A 25,303-nucleotide genomic window follows, 5' to 3' on the forward strand; every position below is an offset into this window, starting at 1 on the left:
AGCTTTACATAGTTTTACAAAAATATCACGGTCAAGATAGAAGTTCTTTTGATTATTCCAATCATTTGATTTACTTTATTTTGTGCAGTTATGAATATGTAGGTCAAATGAATGATTACTATCAAAAGTGACTCCTAAGTCTTTTTCATTATCACATGATTTTACTATGGTTGTTGTGTTATTCATCATTACTTGACTGATCACCACCACACCCACACGACTGGGCAAGGTTAACTATAGACTGAGAAGTCTGGTACGTTTTATTATCGGATTTAAATGGGGTCTAAAAGGGGAAACAATTATTGCACTGCCAGTCACTGTAACTGTGTTGGCCAATTTCATCACTATTCACTTTCAGTTTATCACTATTCACTTTCAGTTTCAACACACCTTATGAAATTTCAATCAATAAATAATAATCTTCTACCGGCGTACATTGTTAAGGTGTCAATATTTAAATCCCAGATGCAATATTATAACTTTGTCTAGTTTACACGATTAAGCATAATATTCTGACATCTTGTTGCGAATGGATGACTTCCGCTATATTCGATAGGAACCTTCTATCATGGGCATGGGCAAGGGTCTGCGTTCTGTTGTGTGGTGGAAAATCGAGTTTTGAGTTCGCGGGAACCCGTGGTCAATTTTTGTAGACCCCGTACTCCGGTTATCAGCCATTCAAGATGGCGGCCACTTGCGTATTATTCTTGTATACGCTCTACACATAATCGAATTTACTTCTGCATTCATACCTTCAATATCTTAATAATAGAGGAACGAAACGGTTGAGACAACTGAACTGTAACCATCGGGAAACTGTGGTGTGGATTATGTTTACTTTTAATTTTCAGAAAGACGTCAAATTGCGTGTGGCTGTGAGTGTAAATATTGTGTGTGTGCGTGCTTCCGAAGTTGAATTGCTTCACGGCCACGCGAGTGTCTTGAACGTTGGTTTTGTTTGATGTGATATTTTTTGTCGATCGAACCAATCGCGTTTGTTTTATTGAAACATGGCGGATACACGACGAAGGGTGAAGCTCTACATGTTGAATGAAGACCGCCAGTGGGATGACAGAGGAACAGGCCATGTGTCGTCGGCGTACGTCGAGCGTTTGAGAGGAATGTCCCTGCTGGTGCGATCCGAAACTGATGGTAAGTACACATTAGTAGGGTCATTTTCAGTCCACAAGTGTGAAAAGGAATTAAAAAAAAAATTAAAAAAAGAAAGAAAAAAAAGAGTGTTATTTGACTAAGTCTCAAATGAATCCAGAGAGTGACCCTATTTCAGTATTCGAACTATTTCACCTCGCTCTGTTCCATTCCTTCGACACACTTTTGTTCTCACGTACAGAGCTAGTTTACAGTTACACAGTAAATTCACTGGAGTACATGATTGAAAAACAAAGCACATTATCTTTGAAGATAATGTTGTGGATATGGCATATGGACCCTGACAAACCATCTGTAGAATCGGTTTATAATGCACCTGAAAGTGAAAGTCCGAACTGTAATCATTGTCTTGAGTATGGCCCCATCCCCCACCCCTCTCTTGTATTACACTCAGCGCAAAATCAATAATTGATTAACACAAACGCACAGAGTGTAACTCTTAAGAATAAAGTAAAAATGAATAAAGTAAAAGGGAGAGAGAGATTCAAAAGGTCAGTCAAACACTTGTTACAAAAAAGAGACATACTGACTTAAAGTTGTGTACTTTGTGAATGGAGAGAGTTACATTGTACCACTCTTTACTATTTATTAATCATTTCATCTCCTGGCCTCATTGTTTGTTAATTAAGATGCACACAGCTAGAGGAAAAGTGGCTATTACGGTATTAGTTTGTTCTTTAGTTTAACGTCTTTTCACTGTAAGTGATACTTACTTACTTGTACTTGTACTTGTATATTGCGGTGTTGAAGGCCTAACCGGCCTGTTCACCGATCCAGAAATATCTCTCACTTATTATGCAGCATGCGTGGCATATTAATGGTGACAGGCTGGGTCGTACAGTGTAGGCAGGCTCTTCCAATGCGTGTCCAGTCTGTTTTTAAAGGCGTTTACTGATGGGGCGGTCACCACACTATCAGGGAGGCCATTCCAAACAGTGACGACTCTCTGGGAAAAATACCCAGCACGCAAGCTCAGCCTGCAATGACCCTTGGCCAGCTTGAGGGTGTTTCCCCGGGTATCCCTGCCTTGAAAGAGGTGCAGCACGGGTCGATCTGTGTCGTATATTCCGTGTACGTACTTGTACACATCTATCATGTCACCTCTTGTTCGGCGATGTTCCAGGCTAGGCAGTCTCAGACTAGCGAGACGCTCTGGGTAGGACAGCTGCTTCAGGGAGCCTATCAGGCGGGTTGCTCGCCTCTGTACATCCTCTATGTCAGTGCGTAGACGAGGGAAGGAAAAAAATCGAGTGGGAGGAGGGGGGGGGGAATTACTGTGTACGCATAGGAGCAAGTTCATACGGTATTAGTATTATTACTAGTATTAGTGCACAGTCTACACTATGACAGTACAAATTAAACTTTGAGACAAAAGATCTTATCTCAGTCAAGATTGTTGCTGTGTTCAAGAAAATTACCACTCAGAAAATATGTTTTTAAAACAAAGACCTGTTTCAGTATTTACAGTTTTACAGTTTAATTGTTCATAAATGTTATTCTTGGGAATGCACTTATGTAGTATCTAACAGTATCTAATTAAAAATCATGACAGACACAAGACAGGTATTTTAGTTTATTAGTCCTCCAATCTGTTTAAAGTTATATGTGGTAGTTTGATGATAAAGGATTGTCGTTTTATTCAGTCATACATTACATAGATGCACAATCCGCACATACACACACACACACTTTCTCTCTCCCTCTTTCTATTTCTCTCTCTCTCTCTCTCTCTCACACACACACACACACACACACACACAATGTGTTTGTTTATTCTTATTCAGTATAAAAGGTCAGACATTAGAATAGAGAATCGAATACAATATGTCTTTATTACCAAGTGTATTGGGGTCACAAAGAATTATTGAGAGGGGGGTGTGGGGGGGATAGTACATAACAGGGTATGAACATAAATCGAAAATCATACACAAACACAGATACAGTAGAAATTAGGATACATACAAGTGCACATTAATATAAAAACTTGTGCATACTCACACATGCACGCAACACACACACACACACACACACACACAAATGCAGGAGCACACACACACACACACACACACACACACACACACACACACATTTGAACAGAAGCCGCATATTACCTGTGGATAGGGCTGATTACAAACTGTTACTGAGAATGTACTGATGTACACAGTTCGAGTCAGAAAATGAGGTATTCATTAGCCAGTCCTCTCAGATGCGTTGTACTTGAAGAACTTTCGTACTTGTAGTAGTAGAAAGAGAACTAGTACTAGTAACAGTACTTCACTACTTGCTGAACCACCGCCAGTTGAGTAATTTGCTTACATGATCACCTTCTAGTGCCAGCAGCACCACCAGCAACAGCAACATTTGGTGTATAAACTAATTAAACAGAGTGTCTGGAAAAGTCAAATAGTATGAAGATAAAATCTAAAAAAGGAACCTGTAAGTGTAATTTGTAAAATATACAATTCTTCTTTTTTTTTTTTCTTTTTTTACTTCAACAACAGTTAATAATAGTATGGGTTTTTTTTTTTTTTTTTTTTTTTAAAGATGTAATGCTCAGTAATAAAAAGAATCCAACTTCAAGGGATTTTCATCAAATCTTTGTGGAACTCAGTACTCTACTCAGTGATTATTGACTGGACACGAATCTGATTTAAACTGATCATTACAGTACAGAAAGTCCGAATCAGCTGTCACAGTGTCAGCTTTAAAGCTGTAAGTCACTAATTTAGCCTATTTAAAGACTTATTTAAGGAGAATGCTGTATTGCAGTGAATGTTCTGTGCTATGATTCGTTTTACCTATCACAGCATTTGCCGTAGTTTTTTTGTGTCAGTTTTATTAAGGGTCTCATGTGTGGGTCTTGAAATTTTGGCCAACTGTTAAAGAAATATTGTTTTAAATCATTTTGTTTTTTAATAAATTTAAAATAAAAGATTGAAGAAGAGTAACTATTTCCCTGGTATTGATTATGTTCAGAGGTTTTGTTTCCATTATTGTTGATCATGATGACTGATCATTTCATGCTTTGATAATCATGAACCACATGCATTGAGTTCTACAATTATACTTCAGTTCTACAAGTCTGCAGCTTAGTTAGGACATATGACATGAATTCATTGTAGTATCTCTGTAATAGCTGGTAATTATATGAACCCTTTTTTTTTTCTTTTAACCATTGACTAAAGTGACTTTGTAGTTTGAGTGACACATGTAGCTAGACATAGATTGTTGTATTGTAGTCAGATTGATAACTGTGAGTGTGAGTGACAGAAATGACAAGTATAAAAAGAGAAACAGAATTCAAAGTATTTATTCCTTTTGTCAAATGAATGTCATCTTTTTTTCCTCTTTCATTTTGTTTATTTTGTTTTGTTTTTTGAACTTGTGTTTACAAATTTTTGATACTATTTATAGAAGTATCAGTGTTAAAACAACAAAAATCAGAAAACTAATCTATACATTGTGAAATAATTGCGACTCTTATTTGCAGGTTCCATTTTGCTGGAGTCAAAAATCCAGCCAGACACTGCATATCAGAAGCAGCAGGTATATTTTCTTTCTTTCTTTTCATTCATCTGTTGATTGAATAGTTCTGCATTTATTCAGCTTTTACACTTTATTGAACTATGATTGATAATGAAAGTTGAAACAACAATAATATTATGTTGTTGATAAATAATAGTTCTATAGCAACTACTACTGCTAAGTACTACTAGTACTACTACTAATCATCATCATCATATCATCATTGTAAAAAGTAATAAAAGGAAGACATTCACACACTCACAAAATTAAGACATTTTTTTTCCAAAGGTTATTGTGATTGGGAGATAGGACATATCAGAGATTGGGATTTACCTTAAAATTATGCTGGTGTTTTCTGAAAAGTTGTTTGCCAGTTTTTGGTCTTTGCTTCAAAACTTATGCTTGTTTAAGAAATGATACAGCATACGAATTTGGCTTTGCCTTTAGAAATGAGTTTATGAACTGTCTGATGACATCATTGAGAGATTATAGAGAAATTTTAAAATGCTACATCGGATCCAATGTTGGTGTTTTTAGATAAGGTGATGTCTTAAATTTCATTTTCGGTTATGCTGTTGCAGTAATTTTACACACACAAACTTGCATACTCATGCAGACACACCTACACACACACACACACACACACACACACACACACACACACACACACACAAGCACACACATGAAGATGATGCAGACATGTGATGATTTTTATTTGACATTATCTGTTTCATCAGGAAACACTGATTGTGTGGTCTGAGGCTGATAACTACGACTTGGCCCTGAGCTTCCAGGAAAAAGCTGGTTGCGATGAAATTTGGGAGAAAATATGCCAGGTTAGTTGCACAGCTGATAGTGATGAGCACTTCTCCATACCATGCATGATTCAGAATGTTGTATGGATTTCCTGGTCATGCATAAGAACAGAATGCGCTGTAACTGTTGTTTGCTTGTCAATTTCAGGATGTACCCATGTCAGCTAGGACCCATAGTATGGGCCTGAAATGACATCTTCATATACACATGAAATAATGAGGGTTTTGTTCTTTTTTGTGATTGTTTTTTGCAATAAATGTATGTGTGTGAAGCAAGCCTGTGTAATGTTGCAAGAAGGTGATAGTCATCAAGTTAATGTCTGAAGAAAAATGTTTTGCTTGACATTTAAAAAAAATCAAAATAGTGCCTGTAGAACTGATATAACATAGACCAGTGTTTTATATGCATTGTTTGACTATGTTATTGAAAGACAAAAGAGAGGCTAGAAAGTGTCACAGAATAAGTTTGTGCTTCAGTTTGTGCATTTCAATCAGAGTTTACATCGTGTATTTTTTGTGGTTAGTATTGTGCAGAACGTGTCTTGTTTAGGTAACCTAGCATTATAGCAGCAAAGAGTGCTTGAATTTGTTTTTGAAAACTTGTATGCAGAGGTGCTTGTAACTTGGATGTTAGTTTGTAGTAAAGAGCATGGGTGTGTCTGTGTGCATTTGTTATGTTTGTGCCCAAAATCTGTGCGGGTGGGTGAATATCACTGTTAGTATGTGCAAGAGTACAATACATGCTTCTGGCTAATACAAGTGTGCATTATTAAAGTGTACCCCTAGCAGAATAAAAGAGAAAATTTCCACAAAGACTCCATGGGAATATACCTTACATTTTACTAGAAAGAATGAACGCATTGAATTAACTACTTCTTGTTTATTTGCAGGTTCAAGGAACCAATTCTTCAGAAAACAATACTATAAGTGTTGTTTATTCACAGGTTCAGGGTAAGGATCCGTCAGTAGACATCACCCAAGATGTGGTGGAGGAGTCAGAAGACGAACGGTTTGATGAGATGCCTGATGCTGCACCACCCATAGAGCTACCACCCTGTGAACTGAGCAAACTGGAGGAGATAGCAGAGTTGTTCAGCAGTGTTATATCATCACCCATTCGTCGTGAGAAACTGGCTGTTGCCATTGAAAATGACAGCTACATAAAAAAACTGGTTGACTTGTTTCACATGTGTGAAGATCTCGAAAACACAGAAGGACTGCATCACTTATTTGACATTTTTAAGAGTATATTTATGCTGAACAAAAATGCACTATTTGAAATCATGTTCTCAGATGATGTGATCTTCGACATTGTTGGTGTCCTGGAGTACGACCCATCTTTGCCCCAGCCTTCAAAACACAGGGACTATTTGCGGAACAAAGCAAAATTCAAGGAGGTTGTGCCAATGACAAACTTCGAACTGGAGAATAAGATTCATCAGACTTACAGAGTGCAGTATATTCAAGAAGTGATACTTCCCACTCCCTCTGTGTTTGAGGAAAACATGCTGTCTTCGTTAAGCTCCTTTGTGTTTTTCAACAAGGTGGAAATTGTCAGCATGATTCAGGTGAGTAAGAAGACAGTTTGGATATTAATGAAAAATCACCCAGAAAAACTGTAAGTAAAAATTATAAAGTAAAGGTCTGGTTATGACTTCTTGAAAATCTTGATATTGTTCTTTATTTTGTGATGCAGCACTTACATTTATTGATCCGAATAACATACTAAGTATAATGCAGTCATCCTCCCAACTCCATTTTTCTAACAAAAAAGAAACTGCACTGATACAAAACTATGACTGCACCTTTGACATGGTTTCATATCATTTTCAATCGACACATAGTGTGTTCAGTATCCTTTAGAAACAGAAAATATGTGTTTGAAACTGAGCAAAGCGTTAATGAATAAATGTGTCTTGTTTTAAAACCGACCAAAGGGTATAAATAAATGTGTCTGTTGTTCTCCACAATGATAGTTTTTTAATACCAAACTTTCAATTCATTTATTGCTGATTTATATCCAGTATAAGTGAGGAAATCAATGTGTGTGTGATCAGTTTTTCTTTGAAGCATACATGATACACAGGTGGCCATTATCAATATCATAAAAAATATATTTAAAAACCCTGTGCAAAACCAATACATAGGGTTACTGATTAGTCTAATTCTATATTTTCCCAATGAGCACAAATTGTTTTAACATAATGGTTCAGCGAGCTGTTCTGCTGAATTTTTGCTATTTTAGGTTCGCATTTTTGGCAGATGATTCAAGGACATTTGTCCAGAACAGATTAACTCTGGACCATATTTATCGGCATGTGGCCTTTGGGGGAAGTTCCAAAGAGAAGGTGCTTCCATTTGTAATTTATTTTTAAGCTTTACATATTCAGGAAAGCTCTAAAGATAGGCAGACATTTTACATTGTGAAGACAAGTGCTACCATTTGTGTGTGTGTGTGTGTGTGTGTGTGTGTGTGCTTTTCTGTGCAGATTCACAGCTAATTTTATCTGGTTTCTATTCCAAACAAACTTTTAAGGAATGAATTGAAGTTGATATTAGATATGAAAAAAATATATTTGTAAGTTTAGCAAAAGCAACCACAGGTGAGTTGGTTTGGAAAGAATATATTTTAGAACTGCTACTCTGCCTATAGGCGTTCACTTGCATTTTGCCCATATTTCTTCAAATATGTTAGTTTAAATTTGATTTCTGCTAATCTCTGAATAATTTATATTTAGTTATGCATTCTTTTTCGTCATTAGTGAACCAGATCCCCAGATTTTGGAATTTGGCAGGATTCCATTTCCAGTCCATACCTTGATGAGTTGATCAGTAATTGAGTAAGTCAGTTAGTAAGTGTTCGTTTAAGTTATAACAAGTCTCAGAAATTGTTTGGCTCTCAAACCAAATAACATTAACTATACTGTATAGTGAATTCAACTAAAGCTATATGAGTTTATCAGCATGTTTTTGTGCTGATTCTGTTTGTGTGTGAAATATTTGTGGACAACATAATGTAAAATTATTAATATTTGAATGGCAGTATCTGATCAAGGTGCATCAAGCCAACGTTCATTCAGATTACTTTCGATGCCTTTTTCTGGCAGGCTTTGTGTCAGGCTTCTTTGTGATTCAGAACTTGACTCTGACTCACATACTAAGTGTCTTGTTCAAGTTGCATGTTCAGGGAGGCCTGGCATTTGTCATAGACACTGACTAGTAAGAAAGACATGGTGAATCTCGGAAGATGCATGCACATGGTATTCTTGTTGGTGGACTGCATCTTTGTTTTCAATAGCTTTGTGTTACTATTAGCAACATTTTTAGCTTTCCAAAAAGTTTGGTGCACACAGGTTGGGCCCAAACATGCTGAACAGTTATGAGACTAGTGACAGCTATTACTAGTTGTATATACTTTTTGTAACAATGGATTTCTATGTGTGAAAGTCCGGTTGCTCCCTGGAGAGGGTGAATTGCTAGAGTGCACTGTGCAGTTGCACTCATTAAAAAAATTTCTGGCTCAAACTAGTGAAAGTATATTTAATTATTTTCCTATCAAAATAGATTTTTTGACAGAATTTGCCAGGGATACTATCATAGCCATTTATTGCAATGTTGTTGTTGTTTTTTTAATAAAGTACGGTAGTTGTATGCTAGATACAGGACCTCACTTTATATTGCTCATCCAAATGACTTAGCTGTTACACATGCACACCACTCAAGGTCTAGTGTCCAGTGGAGGGAGAGAAAATACTGATGAGCATGGGAATTGAACCTTTGTCAGTTTCTCAGATTCTCTCGCTTCCTAGATGGATGCATTATGTCTAGGCCACCACTCCGTGCAGGACCATATTCTGATATTGGGGCTGTGGTGATCAGTACAGGAACATTTTCTACAGTATCACTATCACTAGTATGTAGTATTAGCTGGTTTAAAAAAAAACTATATATATGTATATTATATATGTATAGTTACATATGTAACTTCATTTTTTTTTTATAAACTGTAAATTTATTGGTCTTAAATCTGTCTCTTTTGACTTTGGCTCTCTAGAAAAGAGTGTCTCTTCGGCTTATGTATCTCATTTCTCTTAATGTCATATCCTTTTCATTGTGCTTGCATGTTACATGTTTGTGTATGTGACTATGATTTATATTATAGTATACACCATACTTGTACATGTGTTTTACTGTAAAGTGTGTTTGTGTTTGGATGCATACACACGATATTTGTTTTGAATGTTTTTCAATGCCAAATAGATGCCAGTGTTCAGATTTGGTTCAGCACACCATGGGTAATTTGACCTGTCCACCACAAAATCAATGGGCCATTTGAAAAAATAATAGGTCAGAAAAAAAATCCATTTCAGCCTCCCCCATTAACAATCCTACATGCACCCTTCCCCACCGCGCAGTGTGTTGTTTTTTGGGGGGTTTTTCATGTGTAAATTGTCTATCACACTCTCTGGCTTCTGTGTGTGTGTGTGTGTTGTTGATGTTATGTTGACTGATGCAAAGGAAATGTTTTCTTTTAACTTTACAAACATGCATGGATGTATATATATGTATGTATATGTACAATTACCAATTACACACTATTCTGGACCAGGGGAAATAACCCAGAAACAACCACAAATCTCTCACAGGCAGACACACACGCACACACTCTCACACACACAGATACACACACGCACTCACACATAAAGGCATTGCAAACAACCACACACACACACACACACACACACACACACACACAGAAGCTAACAAACGCACCTAATCCTGAATTCCCTCTTTCCTCCTGCACATACAAATATAATAGTACACACACCCATCACAGGATATGTAATGCTCATTTCCCCTGAATTGCATAATAGTGCTCAGAGAGATGTCAGGAAACAAATTGTGCTAAAACGGAGCAGGCAGTAACTTGAATAAGTGTTCTGGGGAAGTCCGTCTACATGGTGGACCATTGTGTGGTAACGACGGCCACTTTTTTCTTTTCTTTTTTTTCATTTTTTTTTTCAGGGTTTTGTGTTTGCAGTTATGATTATTTTGCAGGGGATTGAGATAAACCTACAAAAGGCAAAAAGGCTTTTGTTCTGACTCACCCACTAAAAATCAGTAAGTGAAGTGACTTGAGTTGCTGCCACATCGTTTGGTCAGTTCAAAATTGTATTCCTTCAGTTTCTTGTCACCTCAGTGTCTGATGATCTTGTACAATTGATTATTGATAGAAAAATAATTATGTGTTAAAAAAAAAAAAAGAGGTGAATAAATAATAGATAAATACATAAAAAAACTACTACCACTACTAATAATATGTATAAGGCGCAAAAACATGATGAAGTCAACAATAAGCGTACATAAATAAATAATAATTATAGTATAAAAAAGGTAGTAGTAGTAATAATAATAATAATAAATAAATAAATAAGACAACAATGATGATAAATAAGCAAATAAATGTAAAACATGAAGACACACATTCACACATAGACCCACACATGCATAACAGATATGCACCAAACATGCAGTTTCACAGATATGAAAGCACAGTCAAATACACATAAATGTACATGAGCCCCAACACACACACACACACACACACACACACACACACATTACCCTGCACCTCCTCTACTCCCCTCCTCCACACGCTCATTTCTAGGCTACGTATTGCAGCTTCCACGGCACACACACACACACAGATGAACACTTACTTGTACAAGCACACACAAATAACGCCCATATCCCCCACTCCCAACCCCCCACACATATATACAAAGATATATATATATATATACACACCCGCATGTTCCAATATCCCATTGCTCCCACAGGGTAGGCATGCATACACTCACATACCTTATCCTCTGCCGCCCCCCCAAGCCCCCCTTCACACACACACACATACGCACATGCACAAAACTCTCCTGACACATGTGTACACTTACACCCTCGCGCATGCACAAATGCACTCAAACACACAGACCCACACATACACAAACGCACAGAGGCTGCCACTGATTGGCCGCAAGAGGAATGGGAAAAGATCTCTGATGCCAAAAACGTGGCGTCTAGTGTGTTGCTCAGTCTATTGTATTTGGAAAAGCCCACAGAGACTCTGTTCCGTTTTGAAGAAATTTGCGCAATGTTGGTTTGGAAGTGATGCCGATATTTGTTTGATTTGCAAAGCATCGTGCTCTACCTTTCATGTTAGACATACGGCCACTCCCTCTCTCTGCTTTTATTTCTTTGAGGCAGTCGATGTGATGGCCTTGTACCTGTTCTTTTTGATATTCTTTGACTTTTCTGAGGATTTCTGATTTTCCTAGATGTAGGCCGCTCGTTGGTGTTGCGTTACCAGCAAGTCTGTCAGCTCGCTCGTTTCCCTTAACACCTGCATGTCCCAGGCAGTATGACCATGTGAGTTTTTTAATCTGAAAGTTGCGCATTGCCTTAAGCCACTCTGGGCTTCCCATTCCGTTTTCAATTTTCTGTATAAGGTTTATTGAGTCGGTTAGAATCACGGCATGTTGGTTTCCGGGCGTATGGATGGACGATAGCCACTGGTGGGCATGTGTCACAGCTTCAACTTCCATCGTTAGGCTGGAGGTTGTGACTTAGTAGGCAGCATTCTCTTCCCTAATTGTTTTTCCATTTTGTTTCGCAGTGAATCCCCAACCGGATTGGTCTTTGGTGACTGAGCCATCTGTATATGATGATGTCCTCTTCTTTACTGTTTTCTTCTATGAGTAGCTTCACTTCCGCATCAGTTTTGCCCTCTGGCCATTCCCGACAATGTCTTCCTAGAGTGTGTGAAATGGCTGTGTTGAATAGATGGTTGAAGTTTTCGGGGTTTTTCTCCCATTCTTTTGTTTCTTTCAGGTCTTGTACTGTGTTGTAGTCGGCATACTAGCTGGATTGTGTCTTCTACTGTGTGTGTCTATGTGCCCAAGCAAGATGAAAATAGGGGGAGGGATTGATATTTTTTCAACCTAAGATTTCATTATTAGAATTGTTCTTATATGTATTTAATCTGCGTTGATGCTATTTGTTTTTTTTCTATAATGCATGTCAGTTGTCAGATTTTAAAAAAATTATAAAAGAAATCATTGAGATTTTGTGTCAGATTAAAAAAAAGAAAAGAAAAAGAAATAAAAATCAACAAGATTTCTTTATAAACATAACTGTGTTTTTTTCGGGTTTTTTTTGTGTGTGCTAATTTTGGTGTTATATATCATTATCAATATGATATATCATTATCAGTCTTGCCTTCATTTTATAATAAATATATATCATTTATCTTCTTTGCCCCAGTGTATGTAATATATTATTATGGTCTTTGTCATTATGCACTTTTCGTTTTAATGTGAAGCTCATCATTTTTGGTGCATGGGACACAAAAAATATTTCAGGACTCGCAGAATCATGGAAGAAAAAATCAAGAATGGCTCAAGAAAAAACATGCACTGCCAGTGGTATTCTGCATTCTTTGCAGGCTGTTTTCCTTTCAGACATAACATGATTTGGTCATCATGCACCAAAAGTGATGAGCTTTACACAAGTAATCTGTGTGACGCTTGCCTGAGAGGAAGAAATAAAGGGATTATATTGTTTTTGAGCTGTTATCCCACCTCCAGTAACAAAAGCAAAGAACTGAAAAATTACTCAGTGCCAGTCAAACCATCAAGAGCCAGAATACAGCTAATAATTGGTTTAATTTAAGAGATGTCCCTGTTGACTTTAAAATATATATCCTGAGGAAATGTAGTTTGGAATTAAATTTGAAATATCTATTCAATAAAAAGCAAACCATTAACCAAGAAACATAACAATGGGATGAATAAAACACGAGGTAAATGGTAAGTGGTGAAAGGTTCTAGTTATATGAAGTATAATGACGTGATGATGAAAAAAAAATCTCAAACAGGATTTTAACCTGTTGAACATCAATTTCATCAAAAAGCAATAACAATTGCAAATTTAAAAAATAATTTAAAATGTTTCCTTTGTTTGGTTTTGCGACATTTTGTTTTACAGTCCTGCATTTTACAGCTGTTACAGATGACAAGATGACAATGTATTCATGATTTTTTTTTTCCTCACGATTACATTGCCATTGTTTATTGAACAGGAAGATGTCAAGTTTCTGACAACACTGTTTGCTCAGCTGACGGATGATGAGACTTCAGATGAGCACAGGAGAGATCTGGTCATGTTCCTGAAAGAGTTTTGCACGTTTTCACAAACACTACAACAACCCAGCAGAGAAAATTTCTTCAAGGTAACATTGGCATTGACTGATTGCTGGTTAACCATTTGCAACTTGCTTGTTCACTGTAAGCTTTTCTTCTTTTTTTACAAATTTTGTTTTATTATTGTTGTTGTTGTTTTTGCTGAATATTTAAATATTAAAATTAAAAACGTTACGAAACTGGATAGATCTTCCAGCAGGATACAAGGTTCCTTTGGAAGTCTCTTTCACATTTAGCTTGACTTTAAGAAAGGCAATTTATTCAGTAGTTAAACATTATTTTAAGTAGGGTTTTTTGTTGTTGTTTTTGTTTTTTGTTTTTGTTTTGTTTTTTACACCAGTTTATGAATAACACCTGAATGCTTTGTTTGTACTGAATACCAATATATCTTTCTTATTGCAGTGGGCATGCTCAGTCTCACTTTCTCATCAGTTGTGTTCTCACTCGATGCTTTTAACTTATTGGCTTTGGCCTGTACTTTATTTGCCGATGTTTTCAAAGGTTGGTATGTTTTTGATGATGATGGTTTGATGCATTGTTGTGATACATTTCCAAAGTTATTTTTGCATTTGTTTCAAATTTACATGGCCATAATTTTTCAATATAAATGTTTGACTAAAGCAAAGTCTGAACTCCAAATTATAAAGTATTTTGGTTTGATTTGTTTATCTTCTGTTTTGCAGTTGTTTAACTTCTGTACATAAATGACGTACAATGATGTTTGTAGTAATATTTTTGTCTTCCTTTTATTTAGTTTGTTTTTAGGAAGAGTAAGAGAATTTGAAATTTTAATCTGATTTGTATTTTTCTTTCCAGACATTATCAAATCTTGGTATTTTGTCGACAGTTGAAATTGTTTTGGTGAGTAACACTTGTTTACACTTTTTTGCAATATAAACAACTTGATAGTAAGTGCTTTTAGTCTAAACTGTCTCCGTACATTTAAAAAAAACCAAAAACTGTAAATGTCTCCTTCATGTAATAGTAATACATTGTTCTTGGACTTTTCGTTCACTTTTCTGAGTGTAATAATTAAAGGGAAGAAAAAATTTGCATGTGAAAACTGAGTCTGTCAAATTTGGTTGATGATTTTGTGTGTTTTTGTGTTTGGTAAACTTAAAAATGGTAGGATTCCAGTACATATTGATAACATTATTATGGCCACATACAAGGTTTCACAAAATGGTCATGTGATTCATTATTGTTGACTCTCTCAAGCTGGCCTGTGGGCGCTTGTAATGAAGCCAATCATTATGACTAGAAACACGGCCTAAACACAGTAAAAGATTGGGAGAGACACGTTCGTAAGTCCGACTGTTGATTCCGTTGTCCAGCAACGAACTGAAGGAAGGTAAGCTACTCCTGAACCAGTACGTCATTCTCTACAGCAGTCGCTTCCCTTTACAGACTCATTGTATATATCATTATATATTATATTGACAAGTTGGATAACACTGATTAGTTTTGATTCTTGCCTAATGTTGTGTCCCTATGTTTCTGTCTTTTTAAACCTTTATTGGTTTCAACACACCTGGTGGATTACAGGTGGAGATTTTTCCGATCTCCTAGCATATTTGCAGACCTACCTGTGCCTGAACCCCCTTTGTGTGCATATGTATGCAGAACATCAAATGTGCACATTAAAGATTGTCTAATTCATGTTAGCTTTCAGTGGGTAATGGAAACATTATCGTACCCAGCATGCCATATCCTGGGATTTGAAGTATGGTTCTTGTGTAGATGAAAACCGTCATAAATGTGTATTCCATGATACTGTTTCATGTACGCAGTGAATGAAGTTGAAATTAATATTCTGAAATTTCCTGCTGTTTCAGGGTTTGGATGATGAGAAAATGAAGTCTGCAGCTATCGACATATTTTCTTATATTGTAGAGTTCAGTCCGTCCATGGTGCGAGAGTTTATTGTGCAAGAAACACAGGGCACAGAGGAGGTAATCTTTTCCATTTTAGTTAACAAGATAAGATATAGCTTTATTGTCTGTAACCTCACAGAAAATTGGCTTTTGGCTTGAGTACACATAATATTGAACATGGGAAGTGCAGTCACCTTTAGAACATGACCATTCATTATAAAATATGCACTACAATAACTTATTTGATAAAATCAGAGTTGACTTGTAAGAAAAGCAAGTACTTCAGTCTGAAATAAGAGGAAGTGAACATTCATTTCCAGCAACACATAAACTCATGCACTCACATATATGTATACAACCCACTCACCCCACCCAAACTGTTTCCCTCCCTCCCTCAACTGCGGGGATGCTGGGAGCTTCTTCAGAGTGAGTAATGTACCCACCTTCTAGAATTTCTGTGCTTAAAATTCCATGTTTTGGGGGTTTTTTTTTCAATTGCTCGCTCTATTTCTGTTCTTATCCTCGTCTTTCTTGTTTCTTGCCTTTTCTTTCTGCAGTCTCTTCCTATTATCTGGCCTATACTTTTATTTTTCTTTTGTGTATAACTAAGCCTTGAATATTTCTTTTTTTTTTCTGGACTTGACATTTAGGTATTTTTACTATGTTGTATTCTTTTTTTTGCGCCCAGATGTTTGCATTGCCTTTTAGCAATTTCTTGTTTGTGTAAGTGATTATTTAAAAATTTGCATATGTTTGTGTGCTTTGTGTTTGTTTATGTTCAGGTGAGTTTTTGTGTGGTCTGATGGGCTGTATGTGACAAAGAAATATCTCTGTCACTCACAGATTTCTGATTTTGTTTTGATGAAGAATGTTTTTTTATGTGAGTTAAGTATTATGTTTTTTTTATGTGAGTTAAGTATTGTTGAGGTTTTTCACCTCTTATCTTTTCAACAAATGCTTTTTTCTTATTTAGCTGACTGTGAGCACAAATCAAAAAGAAACTATAATCTGTATCAAAGAATGTAGTTAACATCATGGTTTCACAGTAAAATGAGTAGAAAAAACTTTGCGTTCAATTTGGTATTGCTGAATATTTTAAATCTTGTTTCTGATCTTTTATACAACTTTTTCTGGCAGTAGCAACAATCAGCACTTTATTTTTAATACCTGATCATGTTTTATTTTTAATACCTGATCATGAGATTGCATTGCTTAAGATTAGAAAATTGATATTTTCTTGTAACCGCATGAAATTGAAATTGAAAGTTTAAGCCCTTCCTGGTTGATCATTGCCTTTGGCAGTCTCAGAGCACATGACAAGTGTTACCTGAAGCAGTTTCTGTTGTAGTGTGCAGCGTCGGTGGCAGCTAAATAATGCAAAATGATTGGATGCACTCACATGCTTACACAACTGATACAGGTTTTCAAAAACTCAGACTTAGATTGAAAGGAGAATGAGTGGTTATGACCATGTTGATTGAAGAAATTGTCATCATTTTTTTTTCCTGATAATTTGTTTTTTTTAATTTACAGGAAGATGTTTTGATCAACCTAGTCATTGAACAGATGATCAACGATTCAGATCCAGGTGGGTTTATTTTGTCTATTACACCTGTATGATTTAAAGCATGCACATACAGTCACAAGAGACAAGAATAAGTATAATACTATGGATAGTAGTAATGTTTGGTCGTTGTGTAGATATTGCATGCTTTTTTTTCATGATTGTTTGAAAAAAGAATTTTCAACAGAAGGAAGTGTGACACCCAGAAGGAAGAAAGAAATTAAAATTAATCTGCCTCAGTTGTAAGGTTCAAGAATTTTCCATTCTTAATTGGATCCAAGTAAAGAAACAAATCTGACAGATAATCATGTGTTATTTCATGCTGGAGAAGCCTGTGAGAAATGGGCCCAGGAATTAGTGCCTCCAGGATTTGCTCAAGGGTCAGTGATGTTTTTTTGTCTTCTTTACAGAAATGCTAACAGCTTTGTTCTGCAACAGGAAAAGTCCGAACTGGTATCATCACATCACTTTGTAAGAGTTTCTGGAAATAGCATTCAGCATGATAGATCAGCATGTGTCAGACAGAATCAGCTTTCTGCCTGGTTGGTAGGGTCCCCCTGCCATCAAATCTTGCATTCTGTGCTGTACCATTGGTTCAAATCTCAGGTGGATTTTTCCACAAGGTTCATTTTGACTTCCCATATCATGTCTTATTTCTCTTCTTCTTTCCCGTCTCCATCTCTTTTATGAAGTTTCAGAGTTCAAGACTGCCAAAGTTCTTGCCATTTTGTAGCAGTATCTGTAGCGATGCACTTGTTCTCATTCATACTTGGTACATCCACACACTGTAGAGTGAAGATTGGAGACAAATGTAATGTCGATATCATATCAGCAGTTTCATGTGACTGACAGCAAACACACAAACATTGCAAAACAACAGTATCATTAGGCAGTACATGTTGCTTTACTGCTGGTGATGAGAATAATTGTTTTGGTGCAATCCCTTCAATCAATTAATTAAATCGCTTTAAAATCATCATAAAAATACAAGGAAAAATTGGCTTGTGGGTTTAAAGACGGCATGAGCTAGTACAGTTGTACAGTGGCAAAATGAAGTTTTACATACATGACATTGTAAAAGTTTGGTACATTCAAAGTGTAGAAAGGGACATGGCATAAAAAAAACCACCACCAAAAAAAAAAGAGAGAAGTTTTTTCTCTCTCACATAAACTCTTCAACCAGCCCCAGGTCAACCTCTGCCCTCCCACTTCTCTCTTTACCACCCCACCCATGGGCCACATTCCACTGCCACCTCTTGCACCTCACACTCAAATTTCATTCTCTCACATTCTAGAATTTTCAAAGTTGAAATACATCAGTAATACTACTGTGACCCCTTAGAATTAATGAACACAGATTTTCCACTTAAACAAAACAAAAAAACCTAAATGAGCAGACCTGTAAGGACAGTAAAGTGAGTTCATTGACGATATCTTCTTCTTCGTTCGTGGGCTGCAGCTCCCTCGTTCACTCGTATGTACACAAGTGGGTTATGTGTAAGACTGTTTTTACCCTACCATGAAGGCAGCCATTCTCCGCTTTTGGGGGTGTGCATGCTGGGTATATTCTTGTTTCCATAATCCACCAAACGCTGACATGGATTATGGGATCTTTAACGTGCGTTGTTGATCTTCTGCTTGCGTATACACACGAAGGGGGTTCAGGCACAAGCCGGTCTGCACATATGTTGACCTGGGAGATCAGAAAAGTCTCCACCTTTTACCCACCAGTCGCCATTACAGAGATTAGAACTTGGGGACCCTCAGATTGAAAGTCAAACGCTTAAACCACTCGGCTATTGCGCCCCATTGATGGCATGTTTTATGTTGCAGAGCTGGGTGGGGCCATGCAGCTGATTGGCATCTTGCGTCTACTGCTGGACCCAGAGAACATGCTGGCCACTGCCAATGTAAGTTTTGTCTTGTCACTATTCAAACAGCAGGAATCATTTCACTTTGCTTGTCAGTTTTTTTCTCCTTGTTAACTGTCTGAAATCATTTAGAACTTTACAATAGCAAGTGTATACTTGTAAGTGTTGAACATTTAGGAAGTGATTCATGGTTTGGTGAATGATTTGCGATTATTTTTCCCTCAGGATGAAAGTCTGAGGGTTGCATTAACTACTTATTCAAAGGTCTTCAGGTTGTTTAACTGTTTTTAGGACTGTGTTTGGAGGTTCAGTAACAATCATTATGACAGAAGTTTTATTGAAAGTGGGTGGGGGGTGGGAATGCTCTCAAGATGCTAGCAGCTTGTCAAGATTATTATGCATGATTATTTGTATTTTGTGCACATGGATGTTTGAAAGATATGGAAAGAGCACATATTTTGCTCACATTATTATAAATTTGTAATTTTTCTGTTTTGGTATTACTTTTTTTCTTAAGTATCTTTTTGGATGCTGCTGTGGCTGATAACTCTTCTTTTTTTTTCTTTTTTTTTGTTGTTGTCTCCCTTGTTTTACGTATCGTCTGTTTCAGTTGAAACTTTTGATCTAATTCTTTTTTTTTTTTTTCTGGAAATTCTTTGTCAGATTTATTGCAAAGAGAGGTTTGAACACATTCGAATATTAAATTTGATGTTTGATCTTCTTGTTTTATAGTTTTTGATTAATGGTGGCTTTTTTTTTGCTTGGACAATACAATTATTGGCTAACTGAACTGGTGTAACAGATGTTGGCTCACAGAACTAGTGTAAGAGTTACTGGCTTAGCAAACTGGTGTAAGAGTTACAGGCTTTGTGAACTGGTGCAACATTGTGCAGAAAACAGAGAAGGCAGAGTTCCTGACCTTTTTCTACAAGAACAGTATTCACGTCTTGACAGCTCCACTTTTTGCCGTCACTGCTGATGAGAAACCAAGCAGAGGTAAGGAGATTCAGGTCACTGGGTTTTACATAATATGTATTTCGGAAAGACTTAAACTGTTACAGAATGTTTTTGAAAAGTATTTTGAAGTGTTTGCCAAAAGACATGGCACAACAGGAATCAGTTTACAAAACAGCGTAGACATAATATGTTCTGATTGATATGACACCTATTACTATGTGGTTTATTCAAGAATTTGCAATCTTCTGCTGCTGATTTTTGCGTTCCTAAATTCAACAGAGAGAAAACCCAGTGGGAGAGCTTTTAGTTCTTTACCTTCACAAAAATAGGATTCACTCACAGTCCGTCACGGTCCCTCACTCACATCCTTTGTGGATGTATTAAGCACTTCACTTCCCTGCTAAGGTTAGCATATTCATGCAGAATATGTCTAAGGCAGATCATGTCTTGTCTTTAAGGTGACAGGAGCGGGTATCAACATTGAAGGATCAGTTTGGTCTTGGCTTTGGTTCAAGATGTCAACATAAATAATCATTTATTTGTGCTTTTAAAAACATTTTGCTAACTTCAGTAAATTTTAACATACAGATGCATTGATAAAAGTTCTGATTTTGAGAAGCCTGTGAGTGTTTTCTCCCCCTCCACAATGCCTTGAGTGGTGATCTGGATGCTAGTCATTCGGTTCACATGATAAATCGAGGTCCCATGTGCATGCACTTAGTTCACAAAAAGAAAAAGAAAAAAAGCACAGCAATAACAGAATTGTCCCAGGCAAAATTCTGTAGTAATATGCACTCTGATAGGCATGTGAATGTGTGCATTACTGAGTGGCACTGGAAACGAATGATGAGCACCTTAGGAAGTTCTCTGTCAGCTCTACCCAGGCTGACATCCTGTTGTGGAAATGACTCTGCAAAGCACTTTGAGCTTGATCTCTCATCAAAGATAGGCGCTGTATTATTATCAGTGATAAAAGACTGGCTGCCTGTTGTTCAGATGACTGGACAGGTACAAAATAAGTATCTGTTATGAAAGACTGGATGCATGTTTTTCAGTTGACTCAGTAGGTGCTGTATAAGTATCAGTTTATAAAAGATCGGCTGCATGTTGTCCAGATGACTAGATAAGTGTTGTGAAAGAATCAGTGATAAAAGACATGACTAGACGGGCACCATGAAAGTATCAGTGATGAAAGACTGGCTGCATGTTGTTCAGATCACCAGATAGGTGCTAAGTATCAGTGATAAAAGACTGGCTCCATGTTGTCCAGATCACTAGATAGGCACTATGTAAGTATCAGTGATAAAAGACTGGTTGCATGTTGTCCAGATCACTAGATAGGTGCTAAGTATCAGTGATAAAAGACTGGCTGCATGTTGTCCAGATCACCAGATAGGTGCTCAGTATCAGTGATAAAAGACTGGCTACATGTCCACGACTAGATGGGCGCTATGTCAATATCAGTGATAAAAGACCAGCTGCATGTTGTCTAGATGACTAGATAGGCGCTTTGTAAGTATAAGTGATAAAAGACTGGCTGCGTTTTGTCCAGATGACTAGATAGGCGCTTTGTAAGTATAAGTGATAAAAGACTGGCTGCATGTTTCCCAGATGACTAGATAGGCTCTATGTAATTATCAGTGATAAAAGACTGGTTGCATGTTGTCCAGATCACTAGATAGGCACTATGTAAGTATCAGTGATAAAAGACTGGTTGCATGTTGTCCAGATGACTACCAGACGGCTCAGCTGCTGAGCCTGATCCTGGAGTTGCTGTCATTCTGTGCGGAGCACCACACGTACCACATCAAGCACTTCATCATCAGCAGGGACCTCCTCAGCAGGGTCGTCGTGCTGCTGGCATCCAGGCATTCCTTCCTTGTTCTCTGTGAGTTTGAGGGTTGTTGTTGTTCTTCTTCTTGTTTTGTCCTGTGCCATTGGATCAGTCGTCGTTTTTTTCATTTTTTATGCGTACACAATACACTACGTGGGAAATATGCAGAAAAAGGATAGGTTGCCTGGTTAATTCATACAGCAGGAGCAGTGTACATATTCAGACTCAGTACAGATACAAGAGTAAACAATATTAATGTCAGGATATAGTCATGCATTTGGATGAGAAGATAAACCATGGTCCCATGTGCAGTATGCATTTACCAAATGCAAAAGAAGATGCGCCAGCAAAAGGGTTGTAACTGGCAAAGTTCATTGTATTGAAAAATCCACTTTAATTACACATACTTAACCGTGACACACTAGTGCAGACTCCGGCAAGGGTCTTGTTCCTGTCCTGTGCAAACTACTACCCGCCTATGCGGAGAAAACGAAAGTAGCTATGGCCGATAAATCTACTTTGATAGGAAAACGAATAGCTGTAAACTGTGCCAGCACACTTTCCCCAAGGAGAGCAGCATGAATTTCACTCAGTGAAATCTGTTGTGACAAAAAAAAAGTAACACAAGATAGAATTGAGCACAGGATTATTTTCTTTGGATAACTATGCAAATGATTTTTATTTGAATTTTTAACTAAACCATTGGTAAGAACTTTCACTTTCACATACTTTGTAGTGGTTTACTGATGCTAAGCTGGCATGCTCTTCTAACTTGTCTCACAGACATTCAGGTAATCTTAATAGTGGACATGGCAGTAAGCACAACCATTCTGTTAATTTGTACATATTGCTTCATAATTTTCACCTCTTTTTTGTGTGTGTTATCACATCATGTTTTGAAAAAGTATTTTTTAGAATATGTGGATTTTGTTACTGCATTTGAATAATGTTTGCCCAGTTTATCTAGTTATAACCATATATAAAAAAAAAAGTTTTATGAGTATGGTAGCAATTGTTAGATTTGTCATCTGCACACAGTTATTCTTTACTGTGTGGCAAAAGTAAAATTTGATGCGCATTTGATGCTGCTTTTTGACTCACTTGTGTAAACAAAGTGAGTCTATGTTTTAACCCGGTGTTCGGTTGTCTGTGTGTGTGTGTCCGTGGTAAACTTTAACATTGACATTTTCTCTGCAAATACTTTGTCAGTCGACACCAAATTAGGCATAAAAACAGGAAAAATTCAGTTCTTTCCAGTCATCTTGTTTAAAACAATATTGCACTTCTGGGATGGGCACAAAAAAATAAAAAATGAAGCCTAATTATATGCAAACTGCATTTACTGTTGTATTCATATTTTTTGTATTCTCTAAACTTGGCACTTTGATCTGATATTCTGACCCAACAACAAGAGCAGTCATTATTATCATTTTTTGTTCAAACAGGAACTTCTTTTGCTAAGCATGGAAGTTTTATTTATTTTGCAAACGTTTTGGTGCAGATAGTAAAAGCGGGAAATTACTCTAATTAATGCTAGGGGACTTAATTTGCTTTAAACTGATCTTTCTCATCTTAAACATTACATTTTGAAACAAGAGAGGCAAGGCCTTCAAGACTCACTTGTGATGCACTTTTTAAAAAGCATCCAAGCTTTTTATGTATTGAGTATAATTTCAAAATGTAATGTTTAAGATGAGAAAGATCAGTTTAAAGCAAACTAAGTCCCCCAGCAGAGTAATTTCCCTTGTTTTACTGTCTGCGCCAAAACGTTTGCAATAAACAAAACTTCCATGCTTAGCAAAAGAAGTTCCTGTTTGAACAAAAAATGAAAATAATGACGGATCTTGTGTTGGGTCGAATATCAGATCAAAGTGCCAAGTTTAGAGAATATAAAAAATATAAATATAACAGTAAATGCATCATACTCAATACATAAAAAGCTTGTTTTTTTTGGTGTTTTTTTTAAGTGTATCACAAGTGAGTCTTGAAGGCCTTGCCTCTCTTGTTTTTACTTCAATTTAAACACAATGAGTTTTGTAATCGGCTTTCATTCTATGGACCACCATTGTCACTGCTGATCTTTACCAGAAAGTACCAGCTAAATAGACAAGTTGACTCATCGTTTTAGCACATTCTTTACCAGGTGTTTTGTTTATAATTTATGAAATGGTGTACTAGTTTGGTTAATTCTGGGGCTGACAATCTTTGTTGTACATTTTCAGGTGCCTTACGTTTCATGCGGAAGATCGTTGGGTTAAAAGAAGAGTTCTATAACCGCTACATCATCAAGTGCAATCTCTTCAAGCCCATTATCGGCCTGTTCCTTCGCAATGGGGACAGATACAATCTTCTTAATTCTGCATTGATCGAGTTGTTCGAGTTCATCAAAGTTGTAAGCAGTTGTGCATTTTCAAATCACTATTATTTAAAATCCGCCACAACTTCCTCAGAGTTGTAGATAGTAATACATGTTCAGAGATCTGTGATTTGTATTCAACAACATTTTGTACGTTTATAAGAGTTGTAAACAGTGTGTTTGTATTAAATTCTGTATGATTTATATTTCACCACACTTACCATTCTCAAAGAAATTGTTTTCAGTATCGAGAGTGTTAGTGGAAAATATCTGTTTTTCAGGTTAAACCTTTAGCCAAGTATATGTTTATATCCTGTGTTAATACACCAACATGATTCACTTGTGATAGATTAGGAAAAGGTCTGAGAATTTATGTCAGGTAATACCTGGTGGGTTAAGAGTGGAGATTTTTCCCATTTTCAAGGTCAGCATATATTTGGAACTGCTAGTACTATAACCTCCTTTGTCTATATGTGTGTATAACTACAAATTACAACAAAGGAAAACATTATTTCACTATTTTTTTACAGAGTGAAATTTTGGCTGCTGAGAGAAGACGGAATGTTTTAAGGCAGCACAACATTTCTGTTCTTTTTGTGTATGTGTATTACATATCACATGTTTTAACCTGCCAACCTTTCTACATGTTTTCGGTGGGAACAGCTATCTTTTTTTTTCTCTGTGCTTGCTGATTGCACTCGGGATCTTCATTTTCACCTGATCCACAGAATAGGAAACAGGTTGTTGAAGGCCTAGCAGAGGAAAAAAAAAACCTTGATACTTTACTAGGCCAGAGATGAAGCAGGGAGAGCTGCTTTCTTTAACTGACAAACCAGCTGCCTGACCACCACTCCACTCGTGTTGCAGGAGGACATAAAGACCCTGTCGATACATGTGGTGGAGAACTTCCAGAAAGAGTTGGAGGGCATCAAGTATGTGAAGACGTTTGAAACACTGAAACTGCGCTACGACCAACAACAGGACAGACTGAGAGATCGCCTAAACCTGGAAGGGTATAGTAGAATACAGATCACTTTATTATCTCCAGTATGTTAGAATACAGATCACTTTATTATCTC

General features: G+C 36.8%; 1 protein-coding gene across 1 annotated transcript in view; it reads left to right on the forward strand.

The window, feature by feature from the left end:
- Positions 1-525: 525 nt before the first annotated feature.
- The window catches only part of LOC143281061 (serine/threonine-protein phosphatase 4 regulatory subunit 3-like), a 34,771-nt gene continuing 9,993 nt past the window's right edge, over positions 526-25,303 (forward strand). The window contains exons 1-13 of the mRNA XM_076585977.1: positions 526-1,152; positions 4,661-4,716; positions 5,433-5,531; positions 6,455-7,078; positions 13,648-13,797; positions 14,585-14,629; positions 15,604-15,720; positions 17,176-17,230; positions 19,040-19,116; positions 19,971-20,073; positions 21,764-21,922; positions 24,091-24,260; positions 25,092-25,237. Coding sequence (XP_076442092.1) covers positions 1,011-1,152; positions 4,661-4,716; positions 5,433-5,531; positions 6,455-7,078; positions 13,648-13,797; positions 14,585-14,629; positions 15,604-15,720; positions 17,176-17,230; positions 19,040-19,116; positions 19,971-20,073; positions 21,764-21,922; positions 24,091-24,260; positions 25,092-25,237 — 1,943 coding nt within the window. The 5' untranslated portion in view covers positions 526-1,010. The remainder of the gene's footprint in view (positions 1,153-4,660; positions 4,717-5,432; positions 5,532-6,454; positions 7,079-13,647; positions 13,798-14,584; positions 14,630-15,603; positions 15,721-17,175; positions 17,231-19,039; positions 19,117-19,970; positions 20,074-21,763; positions 21,923-24,090; positions 24,261-25,091; positions 25,238-25,303) is intronic.

This window comes from Babylonia areolata, chromosome 4 (assembly GCF_041734735.1).
Source record: "Babylonia areolata isolate BAREFJ2019XMU chromosome 4, ASM4173473v1, whole genome shotgun sequence".
NCBI lineage: Eukaryota > Metazoa > Mollusca > Gastropoda > Neogastropoda > Buccinidae > Babylonia > Babylonia areolata.